At 49.1% G+C, this 19,751-nt stretch overlaps 1 protein-coding gene and 1 pseudogene across 1 annotated transcript; both read left to right on the top strand.

The window, feature by feature from the left end:
- Positions 1-404: 404 nt before the first annotated feature.
- On the top strand, positions 405-17,776 carry LOC137160039 (butyrophilin subfamily 1 member A1-like). Its single transcript, XM_067558492.1, has 6 exons — positions 405-672; positions 5,351-5,632; positions 6,767-6,883; positions 8,737-8,769; positions 10,169-10,189; positions 17,082-17,776. Exons 1-6 carry the CDS (start codon positions 411-413, stop codon positions 17,594-17,596), a joined length of 1,230 nt encoding a protein of 409 aa, XP_067414593.1. The 5' UTR covers positions 405-410; the 3' UTR covers positions 17,597-17,776.
- Positions 3,189-3,717, top strand: LOC137160040 (large ribosomal subunit protein uL23-like; annotated as a pseudogene).
- Positions 17,777-19,751: the final 1,975 nt, after the last annotated feature.

Genomic DNA, 19,751 nt, shown 5'->3' with positions numbered 1-19,751 from the left:
CTGGGAAAACCACAGTGACTTGCATGGGGGCTGCATTCCTAGAACCCCTGTGTGGCGGGAGAAGGACATAGGTCCCTGCCCAGAGAGAGGTGATGGCTGGATGCCTGAGGGGACAATCCTTGAGCAGACCACGGAGGGGGTCAGAGGTGCAGTTACCCCAAGCCTGTGACTCTCTGCACTCACAGACATGTCTGGGGCACTGCATGGGTACATGGTGCTCACTTCTAACGCAGGGCGCTCTCTTACTGTGAGTCTTGCTGCTGAATTCATGCCATCCCCACCCCTCGCTGATTTAATTTCCATTTCTCATTGCACATTTCACAGCACAGTTCACAGTGACAGGACCTGACCATCCAATCACTGCCTATGTCGGTGGGGAGGCCGTCCTGCCCTGCCACCTCTCCCCCAGGATGAGCGCTGAGAGCATGGAGCTGAGATGGTTCCGATCCCAGTTCTCTGCAGTCGTGCACCTGTACCGTGATGGGCAGGATCTGTATGGAGAGCAGATGCCGGAATATCAAGGAAGAACTGAGCTCTTGAAAGACAACATCACCAATGGGAGTGTTTCCCTGAGAATACGCGATATCCGGCCCTCAGATGATGGGCAGTACACGTGTTTTTTTCAGTCCGGTGTCTCTTATGAAGAAGCTTTATTGGAACTGCAGGTGGCAGGTCAGTAACTTCTGCTGATGTTTTAATGTGTTAAACAGGGTAATAAGTGGAGTCAGAGGGTTCATGGCGAGATGCACAATTTTTCTCATTATGGTGGGACAATAGCTCTGCTCTGGGTAAGATTGATTCTAGTTCACTGTTAAAAAGCCAGGTTTTCTAAGATCTCTGAAATCCAGGCTGTGACGTTGACTGAACTAGAGGGACAATTTATGATATTATTTAACAGCAATATTTCAAAATTACAATATTTCACGAGATAGGCCATGTCAGGTTCTGTAAGAAAGGTTATAGTTTGCTAAGATGATGATATTGTTTATGTGTGTGTGTCATATTTGTATTGAAAGTTATGGATATGTTTGATGTATCTGTATTTCAACTTGTGCTGTGTTTCTGGGTGACTAAACTTTTAACCTAAACAGTCAGGTGACATTAACATGTGCTTATCACAACTGTTTTTGTGCACACTGGGGCAGAACAATGGCTGATCCCCCCACACTGATGTCACCAGCTGGGATTGATCACGGCTCGTGTCTGGCACCCACAGGGTAACAGTGGTTGATATGCAGGTTGCTTAGCCCAAAGCATGGACTACGAGTGGGAAAACTGAGGAATTCCCCACCCCCAGGACGGGCAGAGGCAGGAGGCCGGACCCCTGAAGGTGCTGCCAGAGAGAGCAGAAAGGGGACAGAGGTGCAGCTAGTTCTGTAACCAGCCGTGCTGTGAGGTTCAGGTCAGGTGCAGCGAACACTTGGACTACACTTAAACACGGAGCCTGCTCCACCCAAACTATCCCCAGCTTGTAAAATGTTCCCACCCCATCGCCCTGAGGATTCCTTCTGGGACGGTGCCTTCACTGGCCCCTCACCAACCATATCTGACACCAGGCTGCTGACAATCCCCATGGCAAGAAGTCTGTGCCCTGCTACTGACACAACCTGCACAACTCAGCGCTGAAATGAGGCATGACTGATCCCTCCTGGTACACCTGCACGTCTCCGCATGTCACAGGGACAGCTCTGCCAGTGCGCACCGAATAATCCCTCCACTGGTTATTACAGCTACACTGAATCCCGTGAATGCAGCTTTAGTGCATGCAGCCAATTCCCAGTGGTTATTGCCAGCTCCTAGGGGGCAGAGTTAAGGTTGTTGAGGTGTTTACCTTCACTATGGATTTCCTGCTTTTCAGAGGTCTGAGTTTTGCTGATCTCAGCGCTCTGGAAGGGCAGGAGATAATATCACCAGGCAGCCTGAACTCTGCACTAACCAAGGATTTGTCAGTGAATTTTCTAATTTTTAAAACAGCAAGGGAACCATTTGTTGTAGGAGTTAGTGGCCATTTAGGCAGTTGTAGTTCTCACCTTGGTTTGCAGTTGCTACATGACTGTGCTTAGGTAATAATCAAAAGACCCAACTTTTGTACAGTGCTTTTCCTTCAGTAGATCTCAGACAACTTTACATCATTATCCCCATTGTACAGATGCATGTGCAGAGGGCAGGGCTTCTCCACATCCTGGCACACATGGGGGCAAGAAGAAGGGCTCAGATCCCGAGGGACAAGCCCCCTCGCCCCCAAACCCAGCTCACATGAGGGTGTGTGTGTGTGTGTGTGTGTGTGGAAGTGGGGTCAGACTGCATCGAACCAGGTTTTGCAAATAATGAATGTTGTGTTTTGATATTTATCTGCTACTTCCATCTAGTGCATGTTTTTGCATTATTAGTACCTGTAGGTTTTGTTCATTATGTGTTTACATAAAAACAATACAAATAAAGTTCAAAAAAGAATCCTGAGTGGGGAAGGCTCCAGACATGTGTCCCTTCTCTACCGCTCCGTGGAGGAACATCTGTGTGAAATTTGCAAACAGCTAAAGTCCTTCTCTGCACAGCGTGGTCTGGTGCGGGAGGCGTTACCTTAACCCTGCATTTCCTTCTTATCGAATGTCTGCATTTTGTGGGTGTGTTTCCTGGCTCTCAGAGGAGTCCAATTTTCTGTTGCCAACTTCTGCGCTCTGGAAGGTGTGGCAAATGGCCGGCTCCTCCCTAGTGGGTCTCACACTCTTGCTGCTCGTAGTGGGCCAGGACGTCTCCAGTCACCCCATCTTCCCTGAGGAGGGGGTAGGGACCCTGGCCCACCCTCTCCTCTGGGTCCCAGCCCAGGGGCCCTATGGGAAGCAGCTATGTGCTGCTGGCACCGTGTTCCCAACTGCAAGCTCTTCCCCTGGGCTAATTTTCCCCCTCCTTCTGTCTTCTGTCTTCTTGAGCCTGGTACCTTCCTCCTGTTTGCTCCTCCACAGAACTCTGCACTCCAGTCTGCTCCTCCATACAACGCAGCATGGCACTCCTACTCCTCCCAGCTCACACCCAGTCTGTTTGGGGCAGAGGGTTTTTATGAAGCACCTGGCTGGTCCTTAATTGGCCTCAGCTGCTCCTAATTGCCCCCTAACGACTCTCAACTGATCTGCAGGGAACAGAGCCCTGAGCATTCTGAGGCTTACATACCTCCCTTCCATCTATCTCCCCAAGATGGCGCCGAAAGCGAAGAAAGAGGCTGTCCCTTCTAAGACTGAGGCGAAATCCAAGGCTCTGAAGGCTAAAAAGGCAGTCTTGAAAGGAGTCCACAGTCACAAGAAGAAAAAAAATCAGGACATCTCCCACCTTCAGGAGGCCCAAAACTTTACGATTATGGAGACAGCCCAAATAACCCAGGAAGAGTGCTCCTCGGAGGAACAAGCTTGACCACTATGCCATTATCAAGTTCCCTCTGACCACAGAGTCCGCCATGAAGAAGATGGAGGATAACAACACCCTGGTCTTCACTGTGGATGTCAAGGACAACAAACACCAGGTCAAGCAGGCTGTCAAGAAACTGTATGATATTGATGTGGCCAAGGTCAACACATTGATCCGGCCTGATGGTGAGAAGAAGGCTTATGTCCGGCTTGCTCCAGACTATGATGCATTGGATGTAGCCAACAAGATTGGAATAATCTAAAGTGCATCTGGGCAGATGAGTTAATTAACTTTTGTAAAACCAAAAAAAAAAAAAAATCTATCTACAAGACCAGGGAGAGGAGGTTGGCAGGGGGATCCCTGCGACTGTGGGGCCTACTTCCGTTCCCTTTCGTATCCGGGTAGAGTTCTTCTGGGCGGCGTCCGCTGACTCTCTTGATGCCTTCCGGGAGCAGTGGATGCTGTCTGGGGCTCTCTGCTCGGTGTCCCTTTCTGGTTCCCTTTGTTTAAACCTGTGACCCCCATGCCCCTTCCTGGTTTTTTTCATTAGTTGTCCCAAGCATTCAGTTGCATTCTGAGTCCAGTGGCTCCTCCCTTAGGCTGGGGGAGGGGCCTTGAGCAGTAGGCAGGTGTTGATTTGCAAATAGGTGTGCTCTCCTACTGCCCTCTGCCCTTGATATATCACAACGCTCAGAGTTAGATAATAGATATCTAGGGACAATGGAAACCACAGGATGAGAAAAATTGGAACGGCATTTACAGTACAATTCACCAGACCCTTAGTATGTAATATAAAAATCACTCCCCTACTGCTTTCTGCCCTCGCTATATCACAATTATGTTAATAACTATTATCTGGTACACACACACACACACACACACACACACATGGACACCAAATGTTCTGCAGTACATCAGGTATAGTTCCCAGTCCTGATCATTGCTGGAGATCGTAGCTTGAGTTAGTAGCTGGTGTTTGAAGCTGGCCAGGTCAACTGCAGACATGACTTTCATCTTGTCTTGATTATACTTTGTTCTTTTGTCTCTGGGGTGGATCCTCTTTGCTTTTTAAAGGATTTCTCTGCATTCTTCAGCCATTAAGGTGGTACTTGCATTTCATCATCAGGACAGGCTGGCATTGGAGACTGATCCCATCACACACTCCCTTCATTCACCCATATAAATGAAATTGCACAGTATACACCTAGATGGAGTTTCATGAAGAATGTAAAATGGAGTACATTATTCAAGATGGAGTTCCAATTTACAATATGGAGGCCCCTTGGACATTGGTTACGATGTAATAGGACAAGTTATTAAAAGGAGTTACTTTAGTTACAACAGCAAAGAATAGATACACAATGTTAAAGAACAGAGACTCTAAAAGCAACTTCTAATGGCTATGAAGGAATGAGATACTTAATTAGGAAAATTTCTATACAGACAGTTTCTATCATTGCTAATAATAAAAGTGCAAGTGACTGAAAATGTGGAAGGACAAAACTTAAACTGTGGAGGGACAAGAGGCAAGTGACTTGAAGACGGCTTTGTCAGTGGAAACTAATCTGATACAGGAACAGCTTTCTCAGTGAACAAATGAAAGCGGCTCTACCAAGCATCTAATACATGCACAGCGCGGTTTTATGAATGAATCAATTAGCACGGTTTTATGAATGAATGAGTGTATGTTATTGATACAGTAAAAAAATTCATTTGTACAATAAATTCAATTCAGTTTATCTATCTGTAGCCCTACAAACAGCCCTGACATTAACATTAATTTTACTGTATGTCAAATTGGAATCTGGCCAGTTTAACTAATCAACCACACCCAGGGGCTCACAGTCAGTTATTAGTTTAATAGGAAACGGCTTTTGATAATAGTGGAAAAACATTTGTCTCATTACTGGGCACTGCAGGTTAATCACAAGTTCATTAATTTCTTCTGTAGGTTTGGGCTCTGCTCCTGCCATCTCTGTGGAGGGACATCAGGATGGAGGGATCCGGGTTGTGTGTCGATCATCTGGATGGTTCCCAGAGCCCGAGGTGCTGTGGAGAGATCTCCAGGGGCAGCTCTTACCATCAGCCTCTGAAAAAATATCCCAAGAGGCCAATGGCCTGTTTCAAACAGAGGCTGCCATTGTTCTAACAGAGGAGTCCAACCAGAAAGTGTCCTGCTGTGTCAGGAACCCCCGACTCAACCAGGAGAGGCAGTCAGAGATTTCCATAGCAGGTCAGTGCCTGTCCAAGCCGCACGTGGATAGACTGAGATGGTGCAGACATTGGTGGAGGGTATTTAAAATTGTATCTTCTCATTATTGGCCTGAACCTTCAAGGTGCCGAGCGCTTCTTGTAAATCCTGAGCAGCCTCAATGCTCTGTGACTCCAGCAGGAGCTGAGGGTGTTTAGGACTTTGCAGGCTGGGCTGCCATTGGCCAGATTCTCAGAGCAGCTCCGTATCCAGTGATCATCTCTTCTCTGTGGGGGAGGGGGAGGGAATTCTCCTTTGTCCCTGCAGTGCAGTGAGGACTATGCTGGATTTGCAAGCTGTCAGTTTAGGAATGGGGGTTGGGATTGGGGTTTTCTAGGTCCTGTTCCCAGGCTAGAGCTGGGCTGTGCAGTGTGTGAGCAGAATCAGGGTTTGTCTACAGGAACAGTTAGTTCACGGGAAGCTGGGGGTAAATCTGCCTCAGCTCAGCTGTGCCTGCACAGCTCACCCCACCTTGCTTTACGTTGGCTCGTCTGGGTGTAAATCTACCTCTCACTGGCCTGCCAGGCACCATCTGTCTGTGTGGACCCTGCTACCTGCGCTAACAATTCCGTGGGGCGCTTTGCTCTACCCAGCTTTGAAAAGGGAACAGATCAAAGTACACCAGGGTACTTTCAGTGCCCAGCAGCAGGGTCCACACAGCCAGTGAGTGTGCAGCAGCCTAGGGCGAGGTAGATTTACAGCCCAGACGAGCCAGCGTAAAGCAAGGTGGGCTGAGCTGTGCCTGCTGCCTTAGGGAAGGCCAGTCTGCACCGGCTGCAGCCTTGGGGTCAGTCAGAGCAGCCTAGGGAAGTGAGGGAACGACGGCTCGCTTGGACGTAGGCTGGAGGAGGATGAAGATGGATGCAGCATAGCAGAGCTCCACTCTGCCCCCTTCCTGTCCCCAACACGCCTCCTCCCATGAGTTAACCATAGTCAGTAAAAAGACTAAAGCTTGGACTTTCATTGGCTTAATAATAAAGCACAAAGGAGCCACATCTCACTGTGTATTTCCCTGTGAGATTCTTTTAACTAGTCACTGTGTCACCACTGTCGAGTGTCCTGCCTTCATCCTGCACGTGTTTGCTCCCAGCTAGTCAATGACACTTTCTCTTGCAGAGCTGTTTTTCCCGAGGGTCAGTCCTGGGATGGTGGCTCTGGGGGTGATCCTGGCTCTCCTGTCTGTTCTCATTGCCCTGGCCAGTTACTACACCTGGAGGCAACACAGAGCGAAAGGTAAAGTAACCAGGGGGATGGGGACTTGGTGAGAGGGAGAGTCAGACAGACAGACAGACAGATTTAAAACCAAAAGCAGAGAGACAGGGATTAAGGATTTTTTTTGTAAATGTCCAGAGGAGTTTCAGGCAGTGGGAGCTGGGCTGAGGGTGAAGGGGGAGCTGAATAAATTATGACTTCACATTTGAACCGAGAAGCCTCAATGGTTTCACCCCTTCAGCTCTCACTAAGGCACCTGATGGAATGTGACTCTGAGCTATTCCGTGGGGTCAGCCCTGCTCCAGCTGAAACACAAACGTGAGGCTCAGTGAGCTGAGCTTGGAGCTCCGACATGTATAACTGGGCTGCTTGCAGGAAAACCAGAAAGCAAAGTAGGAGGAGAGAAGGGGCTTCTTAGGGCCCAATTCTGCCCTTCAGTCTGTGCATGGATCCCCTCTTTTCCCCGTTTAGGTAAGTAGGAGCTGTGGATGGGCAAAGTAGTGGCTGTGCAAATGGAAAGGGTAACAGTTATCTTATCTGCACTAAGATTTGCCCAGCTTGAGATCCTGCTACAGGAACAGCGCAATGAACTCTCTACTGCAGTGTAAGTGCTCAGCTGGAGTTTTTTCTCTGGTCGCAAAGGGCAGAAATTGGCCTTCAGTGATCTCTGTGTTTATAGGGAGCTGGGGTTTTCAAAGCTGCCTAAGGGATCTGAATACTCAGTTTTTGTTTAAATTAATGAGCACCAGTGTGTAAACCCCTAAGGCACCTTTCAAAGTCCCACCCAGAGGGTTTTTCTTCCTCGAAGTGCTGTGAACTTTATGTAGATATTTGCAACGGTAGGAAGAACTGGGAAGGGGAAATGTCTGTTAAATGATTTTCCAGTCAAGATGGATGTGAAAGTTGGAACTGGACGTTGTGTGTTTAGAACTGTCACCTTCCCACACTGTCAGCACCAGGTTTGAACTGGTTAATTTGTGGTTTGAATAGATACAGCATGTGCATTGAGCCCATGTTTAGGTGACAGGGATTATCTCATTTTGAGTTGTATGTAAAATGTATCTATGTGCCCACAGAGAGCTATGTTGGGCTCATTTCCAAACACTAACAAATCAGACCAATTAACTGTCACTGTCTTGTTTCATGGACCTTGTAGAGAATTCTCTGCCCCAGCTGCACGGCTGTGCAGTCTGGCTAGGAGTGCTGTAACAAAACGAACACACTCCGGATTTGCACAGCTGTGCGGTCTGGCTAGGAGTGCTGTAATAAAACAAATGCACTCAGGATTTGCACGGCTGTGCGGTCTGGCTAGGAGTGCTGTAACAAAACAACACACTCCGGATTTGCACGGCTGCCCTGAGACGCTGCTCGCACTGGGGCACAGATGGTCTAGCTCAGGCTGTGCTCAGAAGTGACTGTCAGACATGATGCTACCTCCATTTCCTGCAGTGTTTGTATCCCAGGGCTGACACACCCTGTGGACGAGTTCCACGTGGGGAAGAGCTGAGCTTAGAGGTGATGCCTGCAGGGTCCATCCACACCTAACTCCCTGGCTCATGCTGAGCTGAGCACCCAGCTAAAGAAAGGCACCTCCACTGTGTTCTTAGCTGGGCACCTCCCAACTAGCCTGGTCTTACAGGGAGCTGTTCCCGTGTGTCACTGGGACCAGGGGGCAGGTACCATCCCCAAGATCAGCAGCTGGCCTAGGATGGGAGTGCAGGGACCTCTGCAGGGACCCATCTGTGTCTCTCCATGCATCCGTCTCTTTGTTTCTCTATTTCATAACAACAGCCCAGCTGCATTAAACAATAACAGGAACTTCACCATAAACATGACAGAATGAAATATCACCTCTTGCCCTTTTCTCCCTCTAGAGACGCTGCGATCGGAACTGGAGAACGAGAAAGGTCAGTGTCTGGGCCACTTACATTAACTGACGTAAAGGTTATCCCCATAAATATGACAGAATGAAGCCAAAGGAGGCTGTGACGCAGTGTAAAGATCGTCACAGTACGGAGATTCCCTTGCTCAGCCCAGGGGACATGACTAGGCCTGGAGGGTGCCCTCTGAGGACCCACTCACAAGCCCTGTTGTGGGGTGTGTGGAGATGGGACTGGGAACAAGAAGGACGTGTCGGGATGAAGCCACAGCGCACAGAGCTGCCGAGATCCTGGGCCATGCTGCTGCCCACAGGCACCCAAAGCTGCCGTAACTGAAGGCACAAGCTAAGCCAGAAAACCTCACTCCTACTAGGGAATAAGAGCACTGCCCTGGGGCGTTACACTGGTGTGACCAGAGTGGTTTAAATTCCCACCTTACCTTACGCTTCCCTGCAGACAAGCCCTGGGTTACAGTGGGGGCTGCTTTTGCACCCAGAGCTCCCAGGATCAGGAGGGTGCAGGGGGAGGGGAGGATTACAGCCGCCTTCGCCTTCTTGTGCACCTGGGCTGTGGGTTCCCAGCACAGAATCTCAGCTTCAGAGTTTAGATCCCAGAGCACAGTTACGTGGCAATTCTTAACTAGAGGGTTGCTCACTTCATTGCTTACATAGGCCCCGTGGTGCATCCATGTGGGCTCCTCAAACCCGCCCCCCACCTTCAAATGGGCCCCTCCCCCCCCCCACACACACTATGGCCATAACCCTACTGATTTTTGTGAAAAGCAGAAAACTGGAAAAAAAATAATTTCCACTAAAATCAGGTTTTTTGATTTTCATCCAAATCAATGGGGCTCTGACCAGAGTAGGGAGGTGAGGGGCTTGGCTGGAACATGGGGGTGAGGAGCCAGTGGGCAGGGGCTGGCTGAAGAGGAGGCAAGAAATCCAGCTGGGGGCCGCGGGGGGGCTGATTGGAATGAGATGAGGGGCCTGCAAATCCTAACTCTTACCTCACCCTCACCTTAAAGCCTATCTTAACCCTGAGGTCACAGCCTCACCCCGTATCCGGAGGGATCAAACGGTGATGTTAGTGGCAATCAGGCTTTTACAGATTTCCAGTTTTCACCAAAATCACCAGGTGTCTGCCCAGTGATGCCTAGAACATGCCCATTCCAGACAGACAGAAACGCCATCGAGTTCAGTGTGGGGCCTCCCTTCACTCAGCCGATAGGGACAGGAGACGGCCATTTACTCAGCGTTTTAACTGCACTAGGCGCTGTGTCCCCAGTATAACGCTGGCAGCGGGAATAGCTGGGCAGAGCCCTGTGTGTGTTCTAGTCTCTACCAGCCGAAAAATGACTCTGTGAGTTTGCACTAATTGAAGTTAAATCTTCTCCTTGTAACACCCCTCTCCTGTTATTGACTTGCAGCGGCGCATCGTGCAGAGAAAGGTACGGTCGGTCCCTTGGTTCAGTGGGATGGGAGGGGAGGGGTTCCAGAGGGGTAGTCGTGTTAGTCTGTATACGGCAAAAACAACGAGGGTCCGAATCTCAAACTTTGTCACAACTTGCACAAACCCTGGGGCAGCTATTGGGAGCTCTCACTGTGAACCGAGAGTCAGTCTGGTTTGTGCCGTGCGTGGGGAAGCTCTGCCCCGTGTCCCGCACACTCAGCACATGGAATGAACAGACCCAGACCCAGGCTCAACAACAGCAATTCTCGGCCCCAGGGCAGAACAGATCCCAGCCACTCACCACCATGTCCCTCACCCCCCTCCCGCTCAGCCCCTCTACTCACTCCCTCTCTTCCACACCCGCCTGCCCCCGAAGCGGGGAGTTAATGGGGAGGCTGAGCGGGGAAGGGGGGCTGTGGAAGAGAGGAGGGGGGCCAAGAGGAGAGGGTGAGGTAGGAGGGACGTGGCGAGAAGTGAGCGGCAGGGCAGAGGCTCGCCGAGTGGGTGGGGGAGGGACGTGGGGGCGAGCAGGCCAAGTGGGAAGGGACGAGGACGGAGGGTGAGGCTTGGGGCAGGCGGGGTGGAGTGAGGGCAGGTCGATGAGCAGAAGACGCAGGCCGGGGAATGAGCCTCCCCAAGGGGAAGCTTTACCCATCGCCATGGTATCGATCCCTCTGCCTCGGCCCTTTTAAATCACCGGCCCCTGAGCAATTGCCCCTTTACCCCCCGCCATCGCTGGGCCTGCCCAGCCCCACGCACTGAACCCAGGGGGTTTATTGTTCCCACACAGCGGGGGGGGGAGCAGGTTTGGGGTCACTCTGCGACCGTGTCCCAGTGACGTGCCCCTGCTGGGAGCTGCTGCAGCACTTCACACCCCCGGGGTGCCCCTGGCAGGCAGAAGGTGGCAGGGACGCGGTGGCTGATGATGTCATCACGCTGCTTGTCACAGTGTCACTCGCCCATCTTCTCTCTGTGCTGATTGGCTGCCGGCTCCGACCCCCTCACACCCAGTCCTGTCACCCCAACCGCCCCCACCCCTGTTCTGCTCCCCGGCCCCTCCCTTTCCCTGTAGCTAGTCCCCCCCCCCCCCCCCCACCCAGCGCAGGGTGATTGTTAAAGGGTGGCAGTGTTAACTCACAGACTGGGATCTGCTATTAGTGTGCTCAGGAATTGACACGACTCTCGTTCGATAGTGACAGAAAGGCTTTAGTTACTATACTTATAACCATATAAAATGAGCCCCCAAACCAAAAGTCCAGTGTATTTTAGCTGCAAAAGCAATTATCCTCACCAATGCAGGCAAGAGGCGGTGATGGTTTCTTAGCAGCTTCCCTCGAGAGCCTGGATCCGTGGTCTCAGAAGGCAACAGGGCAAGATGGTAGTTCTCAGTTTCTTGTCAAGAGTGATTCTTCTTCTCTTGAAGCTTGCCTGCTTGCTTATTTCCAGTGCTTCTCTTTTATATTCTTGAATCCAATGTTTTTCAAAGCATTTTGGTAATTTACTTGAGTAACCACAGGAATTCCAGAAAACAATACAAGAGGGAGAGACCCATGTGCTTTAATTACTGAAAAGGTGCTAGCCACCTAGATTTGTTATTTAGTTTCAGTGTTCCACCCTTCAAACAAAAGGGTATTGGGGTTGTTGTGATTAAATTGAGCAATACCTGGGGTGGCATCCAGCCATTAGAAGGTATTTTGAGAGGTCTGGAGCCCTGGAGGTCTAGCACGCCCTGCATTTAACACATTTCTGTTTACTGCATAGATGAGTTACTCCCAGAGGATAAATTCATTAGGGAAAATGGTCCAGACAGAGAGGTAATTAAACAGTTATCTTAATGACATACCAGACATACTTTGAGAATAGAAAGACAGCATGGGTGTGTTGCAATGAGAAACACTCACCCCTTTTCAAAAGGGACTCCAGCCACCATTTCACATACTCTGCAATATGCACTTATTAATTTCGTAGTTTAATTTTATAAGTAGGCCCATCTTAGCTGAAATTTCACGGTCTACAGGCAGGGACGTGCCATTTGCACCATCACTCTGCTCACTCTGCTTGTGTGTTCTGCCCCTTCCCCCGCCCTGGGCCTGTCGTGTCTGGTTAGACTGGCAGCTCTGCGGGGCAGGGACTGGCGACTGCCCCACGTCTGTGCAGAGCCCAGCACTGGCCTGGCCTGGCCTCTAGGCACAGCTGTAATGCAGGGCGGGGCACCCACTTTGTTACTCATGTAGGCAGAGCTGCACCCCCAGGACAAGCCCTCACCCCCCTGTGGCCAGGTCCCACCCCCACCCCACCCCCACTCTGGGCAGATCCATATCGACTTGGGTGAAAATAGGAAAATCTATTTCCAGTAAAATCCGGCTTTTCCATTTTCTGATTTTATCAAAATCAGTCAGGTTCTGACTAGGGCTGGGGTCAGGGAGGGGAGAGATCTGGCTGGACTGGAGATGAGAAACCTGCCTGGGGGATGGCTGGAGTGGGATGAGGGAGCCCTGACCCTCATCCTCAACCCTAATCCTAACCCTGAGGTCCCTGCCTCACCCTGTGTCCTATGATTTTAGTGGAAATCAGGCTTTAAAGTTTTCCATTTTTTACCAAAATCAGGAAGGCTCTGCCCACTGATGCCTAAAACATGCCCTGAAACCTTGGAGCAGATGGGAAGTGGTTTTCAAAAGTTATCACGTTACACACAGACAGACAGAAATGCCATCGGGTTGGGTGTGGGGCCTCCCTTCCCTCAGCCAATAATAATAGTTGATTTTCATGAGAGCTTTATCTTTAAAGAAGCTGGTTTGATTTGGGGATAATTATTTAAACAGGGTTTTAATATGGATTCACTAAGGCCCCGATTCAGCATGTGCTTAAGTGTTGTGCTGTATCAGACTAAAACGGAAACTTTTAGGAACTGCCAGAGCAAATCAGACCCAAGCCCATCTGGTCTGGGATCCTGCCTCTGACAGTGGCCATCCCAGCACTGGCTGCTTCAGGAGAAGGCACAAAAAACCCTAGTGGCCATTGATGGACTGACCTGCCCCTAGGGAAAGTTCCCTCCTGACCCCCCTCAGTTAGCGTTTGCCTTGTGCCCTGACGCAGGAGGGGGCGTCTCTCCCATCCAGAATGCCTGCGTTTTTGAGAACTGTGATAACTCTGAATAGTCACATTTCCACATCAATGTCTGCACCTTTCTGAATTCTTTCTCCATTGGGATTTTTTCCTTTGCTTGTCTCTTTTATTGTAATCCCACCCAGTATAAATCTGTATGTTCTCACTATTCATGTAAACATCCTTTCATTTTACTCCTGCTAATCACTTGGCCTCAAGGCTATCTTGTGGCAAGTTGTTCCACAGGTTAATTGTAAATCCTATATAAACAGCATTTCCTCTTATACTTTGAGATTTGCTGCTTTTCAGTATGAGTGTCCTCTTGTTCTTGTCTTAGGAAAGAAGAAAGGTCTGAGCACCCAATTTCTCTTTCTCACTCACTATTTTGTATTTCTCTGTCAAATCTCCCATCTAAATTAAAATGTCCCACCTTTAAAATCACTCGTTCTATGAACTAGCCTTCAGTCTCTAATCATTGTTATTGCCCATCTCTGTGTTATCTGTTCGGAGATGGTGTGACCAGCACTGCACGTTGTGCCCAGGGTAGCGAGTGTGTAAGAAACTTTTTCTATCCTGTTCCTTCTGCTGCATCCTAACTCTTCATTCTTTAAAACATTGCTGCACATTGAGCAGAGATCTTCATGGAGCTGTGTACAGTGATGCCTGCGTCTTTTTCCTGAGTAGTTACAGTTAATTTTGAACTCCATAACCTGTCAGAATAGCTCTAATTGTTCCTGCAATGTGCTTTCCCGTACACTGATCAACACTGAATTTCATCAGTCGTCATGTTAGCCAGGCTTGATCCCTCTGAAATAATTCTGTCTTCTCCGGTCTTGTCTGACCTAAATAATTATATGTCGTCTGCAAATTTTGCCACCTCTCATCTTATCACTTTTTCCAAGTGACTGATAAATATTCTAACCAGCAGTCCTAATAGCCAACTTTGCGGGACCCCACTGCTAACCTCTTTCCATATGAAAACTTACCATTTATTCCTACTTTCTGTTTTCTGTCTTTTAGTTGATTTCTGACCCAAGGCTCTGCTTTGCCCCTCACCCCATGATGACTTAGTTTTCTTAATAACCTTTTGTGAAGAACTTTGTTAAAGGCTTTTTGAAAGTCCATGTAAATTATACCATTGGGTTCTCCTTTGTGCATTATTTAACTGACATAATCAAAGCAATTTAATAAATTAGTGGGACACAGGTTTCCTTTCCAGCTCTGTTAGTCAGACCTTATCCTATCATTGTCACAGAGCTGGTTTAGATTTCTATTGTAGTTATTGTTTCATCCAGTTCAGCACTTACTGACGTAATGCTCACTGGGCCGTAATTCTCAGGATCACTCCTACCAAATTGTAAAGCTGGCTACAACATTCCCAAACCGCCTAGTCTCCAGAATAGCAGCTGATTTTAATGAGATGCATATTATTGTTAGCAGCTCTGTAATATCACTCTGACCTCATTTGACAGCTCCTGAGCTTTGTAATCTGGCAGGGATTTCATAGAATCATAGAAGATGTGGATTGGAAGGGACCCCAGGAGGTCATCTACTCCAACCCCCTGCTCAAAGGAGGACCAACCCCAACTAAATCATCCCTGCCAGAGCTTTGTCAAGCGGGCCTTAAATACCTCGAAGGATGCCATTAGCCTTCTTGGCAATAAGGACACATCATTGACTCATATCCAGCTTCTTGTCCACTGTAACCCCAGGTCCTTTTCTGCAGAACTGCTGTCCAGCCAGTCGGTCCCCAGTCTGTAGCTGTGCATGGGATTCTTCCATCCTAAGTGCAAGACTCTGCACTTGTCCTTGTTGAACCTCATCAGATTTCTAATTTGTTTAGGTGACTCTGTATCCTATCCTTGCCTTCCAGTGTATCTATCACATCCCCCAGCGTAGTGTCATCTGCAAAGTTGCTGAGGGTGCAATCCACCCCATCCTCCAGATCATTAATGAAGATGTTGAACAAAACCAGCCCCAGCACTGACCTCTGGGGTACTCCACTTGTTACCGGCTGCGAGCTGGACATCGAGCCATTGATCACTACCCGTTGAGCCCAATGATCTAGCCAGCTTTCTATCCATCTTATTGTCCATTTATCCAACCCATACTTCTTTCACTTGCTGATAAGAATATTGTAGGAGACCGTATCAAAACTTTGCTAAAGTCAAGGTATATGACATCCACTGCTTTCCCCACATCCACAGAGCCAGTCATCTCATCATAGAAGGCAATCAATCAGGTTGCTGAGACATGACCTGCCCTTGGTGAATCCATGCTGACTGTTCCTGATCAACTTCCTCTCTTCCAAGTGCCTCAAAATCGATTCCTTGAGGACCTGCTCCATGGTTTTTCCGGGGACTGAAGTTAAGCTGACCAGTCTGTAGTTCCCCGGATCCTCCTCCTTCCCTTTTTTGTAGATGGGCTTTATATTTGCCTTTTTCCAATCATCCGGGACTCCCCCAATCTGCAACCACATCAGCCAACTCCCTCAGATGCATTGCATCCAGCCCCATGGACTTGTGCATGTCCAGCCTTTCTAAATAGTCCTGAACCTGTTCTTTCAGCACTGAGGGCTGCTCACCTCCTCCCCATTCTGTGCTGCCCAGTACAGTAGTCTGGGAGCTGATCTTGTCTGTGAAGGCAGAGGCAAATAAATCATTTAGTACTTCAGCTTTTTCCACATCCTCTGTCACTAGGTTGCCTCCCCCATTTTGTAAGGGGCCCACACTTTCCATGGCCTTCTTGTTACTAACATACCTGTAGAAACGCTTCTTGTTACCCTTCATATCCCTTTCTAGCTGCAACTCCAGTTGTGCTTTGGCCTTCCTGATTTCACTCCTGCATGCTCAAGCAGTATTTTTATACTCTTCCTAGTCATCTGAACAAGCTTCCACTTCTTGTAAGCTTCCTTTTTGTGCTTAAACTCACCAAAGACTTCTTTGTTAAGCCAAGCTGGTGATCTGCCATATTTATTATTCTTTCTGCACATCGGGATGGTTTGTTCCTGTACCATTAATGAGGTTTCTTTAATATACAGCCAGATCTCCTGGACTCCTTTCCCCCTCATATTAGGCTCCCAGGGGATCCTGCCCATCAGCTCCCTGAGGAAGTCAAACTCTGATTTTCTGAGGTCCAGGGTCCATATTCTGTTGTTCTCCTTTCTTCCTTTTGTCAGGATCTTGAACTCGACCATCTCATGGTCACTGCTGCCCAGGTTACCACCCGCTTCTGCTTCCCCTACCAAATCTTCCCTGTTTGTGAGCAGCATGTCAAGAGGAGCACGGCCCCTACTAGGTTCCTCCAGCACTTGCACCAGGAAGTTGTCCACAACACCCTGCAAAACCTCCTTGGATTATCTGTGCTCTGCTGCGTTGCTCTCCCAGCAGATGTTAGGGAGAGATCTCCTCTGCTCTTGGTGGCTGTTGGCTCTTTCATTGATCAGTTTGTTCCAATATCTCCTCTTCACATCTCAACCCCTGATCTTTATTTCCTGAAAAGAGCCGCTCCAGGGCAGGTCTCTCTCCTGCATCCTCTGTGGTAAAAACTGATGCAATGAAATCAGTTAGTCTCTCAGCATTGTCTTTATCCTCCCCAATTGCTCCCTTTATCCCCTGTTGAACCAGGGACCCATCGATTGTCTGCAGATAGATTCTGATGGACTGAAATGATTCTGCTCAGCCTCAGGTGCCCATCACAGGGACAGCTCCCTGGGATCCAGGAGCGTCCCAGCCTCCCACAGGATTGAGCTTGGCCCCTAACGCTCTGATTCTCTCTCCCCGCAGCGAATGTGACTCTGGATCCAGACACGGCTCATCCCGACCTCATCCTGTCTGCGGATGGGAAAAGTGTGAGATGGGCAGACACACGGCAGGATCTGCCCAACTACCCTGAGAGATTTGACACTGAGCCCTGTGTGCTGGGCTGTGAGGGATTCACCTCGGGGAGACATTACTGGGAGGTGGAGGTGGGGGATGGGCGATGCTGGGCTGTGGGGTTGGCCAGAGAGTCTGTGAGGAGGAAGGGAGGGATCAGACTTTGCCCTGAGGAGGGGATCTGGGCTGTGGAGCAGTGGCTGGGTCAGTTCCAAGCTCTCACTTCCCCTCCGATCCCCCTGCTCCTGAGCCGTTTCCCCTGTAGGATCCAGGTGTGTCTGGACTGTGACCGGGGACAGGTGACATTTTTCGATGCTGGTGATGAGACCCCGATCTTCACTGTACCACCGGCCTCTTTCCCTTCGGGGAGAATCCGCCCCTGGCTCTGGGTGGGGGTAGGATCCCGGCTCAGACTGTGTTCTTGAGACACCTGGGGAAAATTCCACTGGGGACCCTGAAATCAGCCTCTCTAGCCTGAGACACGCCTAGTCTCTATAACCTGGGAAGACTCCCATCTACCCAGCCTCCAGGTTTCTCATCTTTATGACCCCTGGAAGCTCTTCCCCTCCCTCCCTGCAGCAGCACCATAGAGGGGAGGGGAGGGTAAGGGGGGTGAAGAACCACTGGAGCTGCAGGAGGAGTAGAGGGGCAGATGTGGAGCTGGGCAGGGGGTAGAATTAACAGCCGGGCTGGGGCCAGGCAGACGTGGGGGTGGCCAGGACCCAGCATTAATTAATGAGGTTTGGGGGGTTGGGGAGCAGCTGGAAGCTCCGCAGCGGCAGGGAGGGTTTGTACAATCTGTGGGGTTAGATCTCACTGGGGCTCTCAGCCAGAGCTCCTGCCGCAGGGCCACACTCACCTTCCTCTGTCGCTGCAGGGCTGGCACCACAGTAACACACACACACACCCACCCACCCACCAGGGAGAGTTCAAAAATCACAGGATCACCCAGAATACAGTCTGTATTGTTTTGAATCCTCATGTTTTGGGGTAGTCAATTTCACGACTTTTGGTTCATGATTTTTAACTTCTGAGTTTGGCAACATGGAGAGTCATTGAGGCCAGGGCAGGGTTGAATCTGAGTGAACAGAGGAAACTAGAGGAAAAGATAAAGTAAAAAAAAAAAACCAGAGAATCCTGGAGAACGGGTGCAAAATAGCTATGAAAATAATGAGAGGAAAACACTCTGAAGAGGGGAACCAGGCAGAGGCAGCGAGAGGGGAAGGGATAAACTCAGGGAGAGAATGGAGAACATGAGGGGGAATGATCTGTGACAGGGACTGGAGGAGATTGGAAGAGACACAGAGAAATCAACAGGATGGGAAATGAGGGCTAGAAAAATGTTGAGTAACAATGAACAGTATGAAAGCAAAGGAAGAAGAAAAGGGACAGAGATTTATAAAACATCCTGAAGATGAGACTGTCACTCATAAATTGCATTTGACTTTGTTGCCATTTTAGTGTAATTTAAAAAAACGTTCCCAAAATCTGCGGGTCTCTTTTCATTGTTTTGATTAGTGAAGCTGTTTCTCAGCTCCTTTTCACCAGGCTGGGTATTTGTGTATTTAGGGTAAATAAAGCATCAAAGACAATTCTGGTTTGTTCTTTTTTAAATGTTCCAGCTGCAATTGTTGGGAGGCAGAGCTGTGGGATTTGCTTCTCTACTGGGTTGTGTCACCCCAGCACCAACAGGGACTATACTGGCATGTGCCTATGATGAGAGCTCAAGTTTTACTGCTTTATGTTGCCATCCAGCCTGTGTTCTGTCGCTTGTGCTGTTTATAGCCATGTAAATCAGGACAGTCTCTGGGTGTTTGTCTACACTGGGATGCAGGTGTGTCTCTCTCATTGTACAGTCTGTGTGTAGACAAGGCAAGTGGTGGTTTCACCACAGTGTATCTGGTCAAGAAGAATTCTGTGGGTTGGAGGGTATTTGTGGGGAAGTTAGGGATCACCTACCTTGATTCGCTACAGTGAGGTGAAAGGATCACTTCCCTCATCTCCACTAGGACTGTATAACAAGATCACGGCCTCGTGTTTGCTTTCACACAAAAAAAAAAAAAAAAAAAAAAAAAAAATACACAAAACACACCTTTCGCCTATGGTGGACATGAGCTAAACAATGGGAGCTACAGGGAGACACCCCACTCCTTGCCAGGGCTGTGACTTGGTCTTCTGTGAGCTTCAATTTTAATGAAGGGACTTGGGTGTTGTAATGTTGAGCGTCACCACACGTAACTTTTAGGTTCCTAGAACAACACTGTGACCCACAAAGCCTGACTTAGGTGCCTAGTCTCCCTGTATAATGAAAGGAGACAAGCAGATGCATTAAAACACAATCCACAACAGCCAGCATGCTAGGTGGGGACCCTCTAAACTAGTCACTGGGAGATGCTAACAACAGAGTGTCCTAAGCCCCACCCCTCTCTCTAAGCTAAGCACCTACGACTGTGTCTAACCTACAGTTTGTCACCATAATTTATGTTGCTCAGTGTTGTGAATAACCACCCCTCTGAGCCACATAAATTACGCTGACATGAGTGCCGTTGTGTGCAGCATTATATCAGTGGGAGAGCTGCT

This window comes from Emydura macquarii, unplaced genomic scaffold, assembly GCF_026122565.2.
Source record: "Emydura macquarii macquarii isolate MOO-44397 ecotype Brisbane River unplaced genomic scaffold, CSIRO-AGI_Emac_v2 contig_2109, whole genome shotgun sequence".
In the NCBI taxonomy this organism is placed as follows: domain Eukaryota; kingdom Metazoa; phylum Chordata; order Testudines; family Chelidae; genus Emydura; species Emydura macquarii.
The sequence above is the reverse complement of the archived record's forward strand: the minus strand, read 5'-3'. Positions and strand labels throughout refer to the sequence as shown.